The sequence below is a fragment of the Pseudophryne corroboree genome, chromosome 3 (assembly GCF_028390025.1).
Source record: "Pseudophryne corroboree isolate aPseCor3 chromosome 3, aPseCor3.hap2, whole genome shotgun sequence".
Classification (NCBI taxonomy): domain Eukaryota; kingdom Metazoa; phylum Chordata; class Amphibia; order Anura; family Myobatrachidae; genus Pseudophryne; species Pseudophryne corroboree.
Window position 1 is genome coordinate 548945390 of NC_086446.1, and position 12193 is coordinate 548957582.

The 12193-nt window shown below is 45.7% G+C and overlaps 1 protein-coding gene across 5 annotated transcripts in view; it reads left to right on the forward strand.

Moving 5' to 3' along the window:
- The window catches only part of UTP18 (UTP18 small subunit processome component), a 134292-nt gene that overhangs the window by 49262 nt on the left and 72837 nt on the right, over positions 1–12193 (forward strand). For all 5 annotated transcript variants that reach the window (XM_063961256.1, XM_063961259.1, XM_063961255.1 and 2 more), the window contains 5 exons: positions 1716–1828; positions 2425–2520; positions 2995–3065; positions 3686–3786; positions 4931–5056. In XM_063961256.1, the coding sequence (XP_063817326.1) occupies positions 1716–1828; positions 2425–2520; positions 2995–3065; positions 3686–3786; positions 4931–5056 (507 nt within the window). The remainder of the gene's footprint in view (positions 1–1715; positions 1829–2424; positions 2521–2994; positions 3066–3685; positions 3787–4930; positions 5057–12193) is intronic.

Here is a 12193-nt window from a genome sequence, read left to right on the forward strand (position 1 = left end):
GGGGAATTCCTAGTGTCTCTGGTTATCAGGGATGCATACGTTCACATTCCGATCTGGCCGCCTCATCAGACTTATCTACGGTTTGCATTGCAGGACTGTCACTACCAGTTCCAGGCCCTGCCATTTGGTCTCTCCACGGCACCGAGAGTGTTCACCAAAGTGATGGCAGAGATGATGTAAACAGGGAGTGAACATAATTCTGTACCTGGACGATCTTCTGATAAAGGCACCGTCCAGGGAGCGGTTGTTGGACAGCATTGGTCTCTCAACCAGACTACTCCTGGATCACGGGTGGATTCTGAACTTACCAAAATCTCACCTGGGACCGACACAGAGGCTTCCTTTCCTGGAAATGATACTAGACACAGAGTCTCAGAGAGTGTTCCTTCCCTTGGAGAAGGCTATGAAGCCAACCCGGATCTCGGTGCATCTGTGCATTCGTCTTCTGGGGAAAATGGTGGCCTCTTACGAAGCGTTTCAGTATGGAAGGTTTCATGCGATGCCCTTCCAGCTGGATCTGTTGGACAGATGGTCTGGATAGCATCTTCACATGCACCAGAGGATCGATCTGTCACCAAGAGCCAGGATCTCCCTTCTGTGGTGCCTACAGACTTCTCACCTCGTCGAGGGTCGGATGTTCGGGATTCAGAATTGGATTCTGCTAACCACAGACGCAAGCCTCAGGTTGGGGAGCAGTCACCCAGGGGGTGCAGTTTCAAGGAATATGGTCAAGTGGGGAAGTCGTCCTTCCAATAAACATCTTGGAACTCAGGGCAAATCCGCATGCGCAGTTCTGACCTGGTCGCAGCGCTGCAGAAAAAGCTAGCGTGCGTTCAGGTCTGAATGACCCCCAATATTCTGCGGTGGAATTTCATCTGGGGCGTCTCCTGCTTTTTCTGCAGTCGGGAGTGGATGTGAGCCTATGCCTAGGCTCCATTAAAGTACAGATTTCGGCCTTGTCTATTTACTTTCAGAAACAATTGGCTTCTCTCCCTGAGGTCCAGACGTTCTTGAAAGGTGTTCTGCACATCCAACCTCCCTTTGTGCCTCCCACAGCACCTTGGGATCTCAATTTGGTGCTGCAATTCCTCCAGTCGGACTGGTTTGAACTGTTTCAGGAGGTTGACGTAAAGTACCTTACTTGGAAGATCGTCACACTGTTGGCCTTGGCTTCAGCAAGATGTGTGTCGGAGCTAAGGGCGTTGTCTCACAAGAGCCCCTACTTAATTTTGCATGAGGACAGAGCGGTTTATTAGATATGCTTTTTTAGTAAGTAAACTGGTTTCTTAGACCTGAGTTCTAGGGGTATATGTAATATCCTGAAGGTTGCAGAAAGCTGGTATTTTTAGTCAGTTTAGCCATTTTATTTAAATCAGTAATTTTTAAAAAGACAAAATCAAGTTGGATTTTTTTTTTTTAAGAAAGTGCTACTCTAAATATTATGGCTTCACCGTCAGAATCACTCTGGTGCTGTTACACACAGTTTCTTATTGGCTATCTCTTTAACCGGATAATGAATTATGTGTCACCCCCAGGAGCATGGTACGTCAAAAAAATAATTTAAGCTCCTCATCCGTCTACTTCACAGCTCCCCAGTGGAGAGCTGCCTTTATTAAGTGACCTTGGGCACAACGGAGCTGTTAAGAATATCTATAGGATCCTGTATATTGTTACATTGTGCTTGAGTAATAACTGTGTCCATTATTGTGTTGTAGGTTAGGGATGAGTCCAGTGGAGAGAGTGACTCTGATCATGAAAGTGCAAAGGATACCACCACACCAGGCAAGAAACCAGCTTGGGTTGATGATGATGATGAGGTGGAAGAAAGGTAAACATAAATGTGGTCAAATGTCAATACAGGTTGAGTCTCCCTTATCCAAAATGCTTGGGACCAGAGGTATTTTGGATATGGGATTTTTCCGTATTTTGGAATAATTGCATACCATAATGAGATATCATGGTGATGGGACCTAAATCTAAGCACAGAATGCATTTATGTTTCATATACACCTTATACACACAGCCTGAAGGTCATTTTAGCCAATATTTTTTATAACTTTGTACATTAAACAAAGTGTGTCTACATTCACACAATTCATTTGTGTTTCATATACACCTTATACACACAGCCTGAAGGTCATTTAATAAAATATTTTTAATAACTTTGTGTATTAAACAAAGTTTGTGTACATTGAGTCATCAAAAAACAAAGGTTTCACTATCTCACTCTCACTCAAAAAAGTCCGTATTTCGGAATATTCCGTATTTCGGAATATTTGGATATGGGATACTCAACCTGTATAAAGGTTGCAACTTTGTGTTGTCTCTATCCTTTCGTAGAGGTTTATGTATATTGTACATATAACAAAAACAGCAAAATAATGTAAATACTAATTTTGATTAAATTTTTTGTTGTGCCTGCAGCATTGATATGACCCATCGGTATCGTAGAGATGTGATCAAAAGTAAAGCAGAGACCAAGCTGAGCAAAGAGAAACTCCAAGTCAGACTTCAGCAAGAGTAAGTGATAACATACACAGTTCTCTAGCCCCACTGCATATAACTGCTTTCTAGTCCTTTTAAAAATAATAGTTCAATCTCTACTACAGAGAGGGAGCTTTTGTAAGCCAGATTAAAGAGCCCAAGCTCCTGTATTGCACCTGTATACCCCAGGGTTCTTGTCTCTCCATTGGACTCTCAGAAAAGAATTTATTGCAGATATAAAAATCTATTTTTAATATGGACTTTTTGATTACATAGATATTTTTTCTCAACATTTGACCAACTTGCTTGTGTTTGGTTTGTCGACAAGTAAAACACCTGAATATTTTACTTGATTTTCTTCAAATTGAGCATTGGGGGTAATTCCAAGTTGATCGCAGCAGGAAATTTTTTAGCAGTTGGGCAAAACCATGTGCACTGCAGGGGAGGCAGATATAACATGTGCAGACAGAGTTAGAATTGGAATTACCCCCACTGTTTCCATCTTTGCAGATTCCAGAAAGCAATGGGTGGAGTTCCATCTTGGGCTTCCAGAGATCCCAAGAAAAGAATTGTCAGAGAAGGTAAGCATAGGAAAATGTCCACCAATTTCTTCAGCACATAGGGTTCAGATACCTTGTGACCAAGTCCCAGCTCATGACAGGAATTGCATATTCAATAGAAACCCCTTCTCAAGATTGCACCACTGTCCTCAACGACTGTCACATTTCTTTTAAACTTTTTTTTTTCTGTTGTTCATTAATAAGATATAGCTTCTATTGTCACATGAATTAGCAATCAGATTTATTTTAACCTATTTAGTGCTAAGCATGAGTGTGACGATTTATTCTCAGCTCTGTAGCATATATATTAATAAATCAATCTTCTAGAATATATTTATTTTCCATAAGTTTTCTGGTACATTAATTTATGAACGAGTTTTTATTTTTTACGTTATTGTCTTGTGCCTCATATTTGTGTATGTGTTTTTTGTAGAGTATTATAATTTGTGTGGCTACTGCATAATCCTTAGAATGCCACCAGCTCAGTGGCAAAGGGTTTAATATGTACTTGGGTGACCTGGTATATTGGTCTCCTTTAAAGCTATAGTTCAGAGCTTACCTGGTAAGCAATTTCTGATTTCCTGAGTGATTTGCATGAACTTTTAATGATAAAAGTACTCCGTAAACTTTATTCTTCACAGATGAGGATGATGATAGTGAAGAAGAAAGTGATGATAACTTGTTGAGTAAAACTGGTAATTTTCTAGCAAAGTCCAGTTACTTGCCAAGTGGTATTTTGGAGGTAAGTTTCAATTAGCAGTCACGTATCAACGCTACATCCTTTATCATTTCTGTCTGTATAAAGGGGGTAATTCAGACTTGATCGTAGCAGCAATTTTGTTAGCAGTTGGGCGAAACCATGTGCAGTGCAAGGGGGGGCAGATATAACATGTGCAGAGAGAGTTAGATTTGGGTGGGTTATTTTGTTTCTGTGCAGGGTAAATACAGGCTGCTTTATTTTTGCACTGCAATTTAGATTTCAGTTTGAACACACCCCACCTAAATCTAACTCTGCACATGTTATATCTGCCCACCCTGCAGGGCACATTGGTGGTCATTCCGAGTTGTTCGCTCACTGCCGTTTTTTGCAGCGCAGCGATCAAGTGAAAAAACGGCATTTATACGCATGGATCGCAGCGCGCATGCGCTAAGTACTTTCAGACAAAACTTTGTAGATTTACACAAGCTCGAGCGACGTTTTTTCATTGCTCGAGTGATCGTAGTGTGATTGACAGGAAGTGGGTGTTTCTGGGCGGAAACTGGCCGTTTTCAGGGAGTGTGCTAAAAAACGCAGGCGTACCAGGTAAAAACGCAGGAGTGGCTGGAGAAACGGGGGAGTGGCTGGCCAAACGCAGGGCGTGTTTCTGACGTCAAACCAGGAACTAAACAGACTGAGGTGATCGCAGTCTAGGAGTAGGTCAGGAGCTACTCAGAAACTGCAGCACATTATTTAGTAGCAGTTCTGCTAATTTTTCGTTCGCTATTCTGCTAAGATACACTCCCAGAGGGCGGCGGCCTAGCGTGTGCAATGCTGCTAAAAGCAGCTAGCGAGCGATCAACTCAGAATGAGGGCCCTTGTTTTGCCCAACTGCTAACAAATTTTCTGCTACGATCAACTCTGAATTACACCAAAGTCTGGAACTGTTAGCACTATGGGAAAATAAATGCCTGTAAATTTGTCCCTTCATGGTTTCTCCTTGACGTAGTGAGGTCATAATTAATTTCTAGTTTGTTTTTTAAATATATAACTTCTGCAAGCAAAATTTAACAAGAACAATCAAAACTATCCAGCAATTTATTTCCTATGGGAAGAGTAGGAAAAATAATATATAACATTATTATTTTTTTATTTTTTTTTGTGTTTGTTTATCTTCTTGTTTTTGCAGATGAAAAGGTGTTTGAATGCCAATTCCGAGAGACCATGTACATCCCCACTCACTACAGTTCAGTTCCACCCATTGGCACAAGTTATTATGACTGCAGGGCTCGACCGCTCAGTCTCGTTGTTTCAGGTCTGTTCCGTGTTGTTAAGCAGCCTGTTCTTTATAGTCCTAATGTTGATTTCTCTGACGTCCTAGTGGATGCTGGGACTCCGTAAGGACCATTGGGAATAGCGGCTCCGCAGGAGACAGGGCACAAGAATAAAAGCTTTAGGATCAGGTGGTGTGCACTGGCTCCTCCCCCTATGACCCTCCTCCAAGCCTCAGTTAGATTTTTGTGCCCGAACGAGAAGGGTGCAGGCTAGGTGGCTCTCCTGAGCTGCTTAGAATAAAAGTATATTTTAGGTTTTTTATTTTCAGTGAGTCCTGCTGGCAACAGGCTCACTGCATCGTGGGACTAAGGGGAGAAGAAACGGACTCACCTGCGTGCAGAGTGGATCGGGTTTCTTAGGCTACTGGACATTAGCTCCAGAGGGACGATCACAGGTTCAGCCTGGATGGGTCCCGGAGCCGCGCCGCCGGCCCCCTTACAGAGCCAGAAGAGCGAAGAGGTCCGGTGAAATCGGCGGCAGAAGACGATCCTGTCTTCAGACTAAGGTAGCGCACAGCACCGCAGCTGTGCGCCATTGCTCTCAGCACACTTCACACTCCGGTCACTGAGGGTGCAGGGCGCTGGGGGGGAGCGCCCTGAGACGCAATATAACATGATATACCTTAGATTGGCTAAAGAATACATCACATATAGCTCTGGGGCTATATGGATGTATTTTAACCCCTGCCATTTTTTACAGAAAAAGCGGGAGATAAGGACGTTGTGAAGGGGCGGAGCCTATCTCCTCAGCACACAAGCGCCATTTTCCCTCACAGCTCCGCTGGAAGGACGGCTCCCTGACTCTCCCCTGCAGACTTGCTACTGAATCAGGGTAAAAAAGAGAAGGGGGGGCACTATTGGCAGCTAAAAACTATATAAACAGCAGCTATAAGGGAATAACACTTATATAAGGTTATCCCTGTATATATATATAGCGCTTGGTGTGTGCTGGCAGACTCTCCCTCTGTCTCTCCAAAGGGCTTGTGGGGTCCTGTCCTCTATCAGAGCATTCCCGGTGTGTGTGCTGTGTGTCGGTACGTGTGTGTCGACATGTATGAGGAGGAAAATGATGTGGAGGCGGAGCAATTGCCTGGGTTAGTGATGTCACCCCCTAGGGAGTCGACACCTGACTGGATGATCGTATTTAAAGAATTAAGTGATAATGTCAGCACTTTGCAAAGAACGGTTGATGACATGAGACAGCCGGCAAATCAATTAGTGCCTGTCCAGGCGTCTCAGACACCGTCAGGGGCCCTAAAACGCCCGTTACCTCAGTGGGTCGACACAGATCCAGACACAGATACTGAGTCTAGTGTCGACGGTGAGGAGACAAACGTAATGTCCAGTAGGGCCACACGTTACATGATCACGGCAATGAAGGAAGCATTGAACATTTGTGACGCTACAAGTACCACAAAGAAGGGTATTATGTGGGGTGTGAAAAAACTACCAATAGTTTTCCCTGAGTCAGATGAGTTAAATGAGGTGTGTGATAAAGCGTGGGTTTCCCCCGACAAAAAACTGCTAATTTCTAAAAAATTATTGGCACTATATCCTTTCCCGTTAGAGGTTAGGACACGTTGGGAAACACCCCCTAGGGTAGATAAGGCGCTCACACGTTTATCTAAACAAGTAGCGTTACCGTCTCCTGATACGGCCACCCTCAAAGAACCAGCAGATAGAAGGCTGGAAAATATTCTTAAAAGTATATACACGCATACTGGTGTTATACTGCGACCAGCAATCGCTTCAGCCTGGATGTGCAGTGCTGGCGTCGCGTGGTCGGATTCCCTGACTGAAAATATTGATACCCTGGATAGGGACAATATACTGTTAACTATAGAGCATTTGAAGGATGCATTACTATATATGCGTGATGCACAGAGGGATATTTGCACCCTGGCATCAAGAGTAAGTGCTATGTCCATTTCTGCCAGAAGAGCGTTATGGACGCGACAGTGGTCAGGCGATGCGGATTCCAAACGACATATGGAAGTATTGCCGTATAAAGGGGAGGAGTTATTTGGGGCTGGTCTATCGGACCTGGTGGCCACGGCAACGGCTGGAAAATCCACCTTTTTACCCCAGGTCACTTCACATCAGCAGAAAAAGACACCGTCTTTTCAAACTCAGTCCTTTCGTTCCCATAAGTACAAGCGAGCTAAAGGCCATTCCTTCCTGCCCCGGGGCAGAGGAAGGGGAAAAAGACTGCACCATGCAGCCGCTTCCCAGGAGCAGAAGCCCTCCCCTGCTTCTGCCAAGTCTTCAGCATGACGCTGGGGCTTTACAAGCAGACTCAGACATGGTGGGGGCCCGTCTCAAGAATTTCAACGCACAGTGGGCTCACTCGCAAGTGGACCCCTGGATTCTACAGGTGGTATCGCAGGGGTACAAACTGGAATTCGAGGCGTTTCCCCCTCGCCGGTTCCTGAAGTCTGCTCTACCAAAGTCTCCCTCCGACAGGGAGGCAGTTTTGGAAGCCATTCACAAGCTGTATTCCCAACAGGTGATAATCAAGGTACCCCTCCTACAACAGGAAAAGGGGTATTATTCCACGCTGTTTGTGGTACCGAAGCCGGACGGCTCGGTGAGACCAATTTTAAATCTAAAATCCCTGAACACTTACATAAAGAGGTTCAAATTCAAGATGGAATCACTCAGAGCGGTGATAGCAAACCTGGAAGAAGGGGACTATATGGTGTCTCTGGACATCAAGGATGCTTATCTCCACGTCCCAATCTACCCGTCTCACCAAGGGTACCTCAGGTTTGTAGTACAAAACTGTAATTATCAGTTTCAGACGCTGCCGTTTGGGTTGTCCACGGCACCTCGGGTCTTTACCAAGGTAATGGCCGAAATGATGATTCTTCTTCGAAGAAAAGGCATCTTAATTATCCCTTACTTGGACGATCTCCTGATAAGGGCAAGGTCCAGGGAACAGTTAGAAGTCGGAGTAGCACTATCTCAGGTAGTGTTACGTCAGCACGGGTGGATCCTAAATATTCCAAAATCGCAGCTGATTCCAACGACACGTCTACTGTTCCTAGGAATGATTCTGGACACAGTCCAGAAAAAGGTGTTTCTCCCGGAGGAGAAGGCCAGGGAGTTATCCGAGCTAGTCAGGAACCTCCTAAAACCAGGCCAGGTGTCAGTGCATCAGTGCACGAGGGTCCTGGGAAAAATGGTGGCTTCTTACGAAGCGATTCCATTCGGAAGATTCCATGCAAGAACGTTTCAGTGGGATCTACTGGACAAATGGTCCGGATCGCATCTTCAGATGCATCAGCGGATAACCCTGTCGACAAGGACAAGGGTGTCTCTTCTGTGGTGGCTGCAGAGTGCTCATCTACTAGAGGGCCGCAGATTTGGCATTCAGGATTGGGTCCTGGTGACCACGGACGCCAGCCTGAGAGGCTGGGGGGCAGTCACACAGGGAAAAAATTTCCAGGGCTTGTGGTCAAGCATGGAAACATCTCTTCATATAAACATTCTGGAACTAAGGGCCATTTACAATGCCCTAAGTCAAGCGAAACCCCTGCTTCAGGGTCAGGCGGTATTGATCCAATCGGACAACATCACGTCAGTCGCCCACGTAAACAGACAGGGCGGCACGAGAAGCAGGAGGGCAATGGCAGAAGCTGCAAGGATTCTTCGCTGGGCGGAAAATCATGTGATAGCTCTGTCAGCAGTGTTCATTCCGGGAGTGGACAACTGGGAAGCAGACTTCCTCAGCAGACACGACCTTCACCCGGGAGAGTGGGGACTTCACCCAGAAGTCTTCCACCTGATTGTAAACCGTTGGGAAAAACCAAAGGTGGACATGATGGCGTCACGTCTAAACAAAAAACTAGACAGATATTGCGCCAGGTCAAGGGACCCTCAGGCAATAGCGGTGGACGCTCTGGTGACACCGTGGGTGTACCGGTCAGTGTATGTGTTCCCTCCTCTGCCTCTCATACCAAAAGTACTAAGAATCATAAGAAGGAGAGGAGTAAGAACGATACTCGTGGTTCCGGATTGGCCAAGAAGGACTTGGTACCCGGAACTTCAAGAGATGCTCACGGAAGACCCGTGGCCTCTACCTCTAAGAAAGGACCTGCTCCAACAGGGGCCTTGTCTGTTCCAAGACTTACCGCGGCTGCGTTTGACGGCATGGCGGTTGAACGCCGGATCCTGAAGGAAAAAGGCATTCCAGAAGAAGTCATCCCTACCCTGGTCAAAGCCAGGAAGGATGTAACCGCAAAACATTATCACCGCATTTGGCGAAAATATGTTGCGTGGTGTGAGGCCAAGAAGGCCCCTACAGAGGAATTTCAACTGGGTCGTTTCCTCCATTTCCTGCAAACAGGACTGTCTATGGGCCTAAAATTAGGGTCCATTAAGGTTCAAATTTCGGCCCTGTCGATTTTCTTCCAGAAAGAACTGGCTTCAGTACCTGAAGTTCAGACATTTGTAAAAGGGGTACTGCATATACAACCTCCTTTTGTGCCTCCAGTGGCACCTTGGGATCTCAATGTTGTTTTGAGGTTCCTTAAGTCACATTGGTTTGAACCACTCACCACTGTGGACTTAAAATATCTCACATGGAAGGTGACGATGCTGTTAGCCCTGGCTTCAGCCAGGCGTGTGTCAGAATTGGCGGCTTTATCATATAAAAGCCCTTACTTAATTTTTCATTCTGACAGGGCAGAATTGAGGACTCGTCCTCAATTTCTTCCTAAGGTGGTTTCTGCTTTTCACATGAACCAACCTATTGTGGTGCCTGCGGCTACTAGGGACTTGGAGGACTCCAAGTTACTTGACGTTGTCAGGGCCCTGAAAATATATGTTTCCAGGACGGCGGGAGTCAGAAAGTCTGACTCGCTGTTTATCCTGTATGCACCCAACAAGCTGGGTGCTCCTGCTTCTAAGCAGACTATTGCTCGTTGGATTTGTAGTACAATTCAGCTTGCACATTCTGTGGCAGGCCTGCCACAGCCAAAATCTGTGAAAGCCCATTCCACAAGGAAAGTGGGCTCATCTTGGGCGGCTGCCCGAGGGGTCTCGGCTTTACAACTTTGCCGAGCAGCTACTTGGTCAGGGGCAAACACGTTTGCTAAATTCTACAAATTTGATACCCTGGCTGAGGAGGACCTGGAGTTCTCTCATTCGGTGCTGCAGAGTCATCCGCACTCTCCCGCCCGTTTGGGAGCTTTGGTATAATCCCCATGGTCCTTACGGAGTCCCAGCATCCACTAGGACGTCAGAGAAAATAAGATTTTACTTACCGATAAATCTATTTCTCGTAGTCCGTAGTGGATGCTGGGCGCCCATCCCAAGTGCGGATTGTCTGCAATACTTGTACATAGTTATTGTTAACTAAATCGGGTTATTGTTGTTGTGAGCCATCTTTTCAGAGGCTCCTTCGTTGTTATCATACTGTTAACTGGGTTCAGATCACAAGTTGTACGGTGTGATTGGTGTGGCTGGTATGAGTCTTACCCGGGATTCAATATCCTTCCTTATTATGTACGCTCGTCCGGGCACAGTATCCTAACTGAGGCTTGGAGGAGGGTCATAGGGGGAGGAACCAGTGCACACAACCTGATCCTAAAGCTTTTATTCTTGTGCCCTGTCTCCTGCGGAGCCGCTATTCCCCATGGTCCTTACGGAGTCCCAGCATCCACTACGGACTACGAGAAATAGATTTATCGGTAAGTAAAATCTTATTTTACTTTGGACAATGTTCTAATTTTACATATACTTAAACCAGTGTCATTTGCACTTGCTCCACCACATTAATGGCCTAATTTGTATTTTCCTTTTTGTTTTATAACTTAAAAATATATAGAATTTTAAAAAGAATGTTTTTTGTACAGTGACAAGTAAGAGGTGGAGCAATTCATTATATTGCAAGAACAAATAAAATAAAATAAAAAATAATTATTTTTCTCTAACGTCCTAAAGGATGCTGGGGACTCCAAAAGGACCATGGGGTATAGACGGGATCTGCAGGAGCTTGGGCACACTAAAAAGACTTTGACTGGGTGTGAACTGTCTCCTCCCTCTATGCCCCTCCTCCAGACCTCAGACTTTGTGCCCAGGAGTGACTGGACACACACTAGGGGAGCTCTACAGAGTTTCTCTAGAAAGACTTTTGTAAGGTTTTTTATTTTCAGGGAGACCTGCTGGCTACAGGCTCCCTGCATCGTGGGACTGAGGGGAGAGACCCACTGAGGGGAGAGACCCACTTCTTCTTAGTTAAGGGCTCTGCTTCTTAGGCTACTGGACACCATTAGCTCCAGAGGGTTCGATCACTTGGTTCGCCTAGCTGCTTGTTCCCGGAGCCGCGCCGTCACCCCCCTCACAGAAGCCAGAAGAAAGAAGCCGGGTGAGTATTAGAAGTAGAGATGAGCGGGTTCGGTTTCTCTGAATCCGAACCCGCCAGAACTTCATGTTTTTTTTCACGGGTCCGAGCGACTCGGATCTTCCCGCCTTGCTCGGTTAACCCGAGCGCGCCCGAACGTCATCATGACGCTGTCGGATTCTCGTGAGGCTCGGATTCTATCGCGAGACTCGGATTCTATATAAGGAGCCGCGCGTCGCCGCCATTTTCACACGTGCATTGAGATTGATAGGGAGAGGACGTGGCTGGCGTCCTCTCCGTTTAGAATTAGAATAGATTAGAGAGACACTTGATTTACTAATTTTGGGGAGCATTAGGAGTACTCAGTAGTGTACAGTGCAGAGTTTTGCTGATAGTGACCAGTGACCACCACTTTTATTTATAATCCGTTCTCTGCCTGAAAAAAGCGATACACAGCACACAGTGACTCAGTCACATACCATATCTGTGTGCACTGCTCAGGCTCAGGCCAGTGTGCTGCATCATCTATATATATTATATATCTGTCTGACTGCTCAGCTCACACAGCTTATAATTGTGGGGGAGACTGGGGAGCACTACTGCAGTGCCAGTTATAGGTTATAGCAGGAGCCAGGAGTACATAATATTATATTAAAATTAAACAGTGCACACTTTTGCTGCAGGAGTGCCACTGCCAGTGTGACTAGTGACCAGTGACCTGACCACCAGTATATAATATTAGTAGTATACTATCTCTTTATCAACCAGTCTA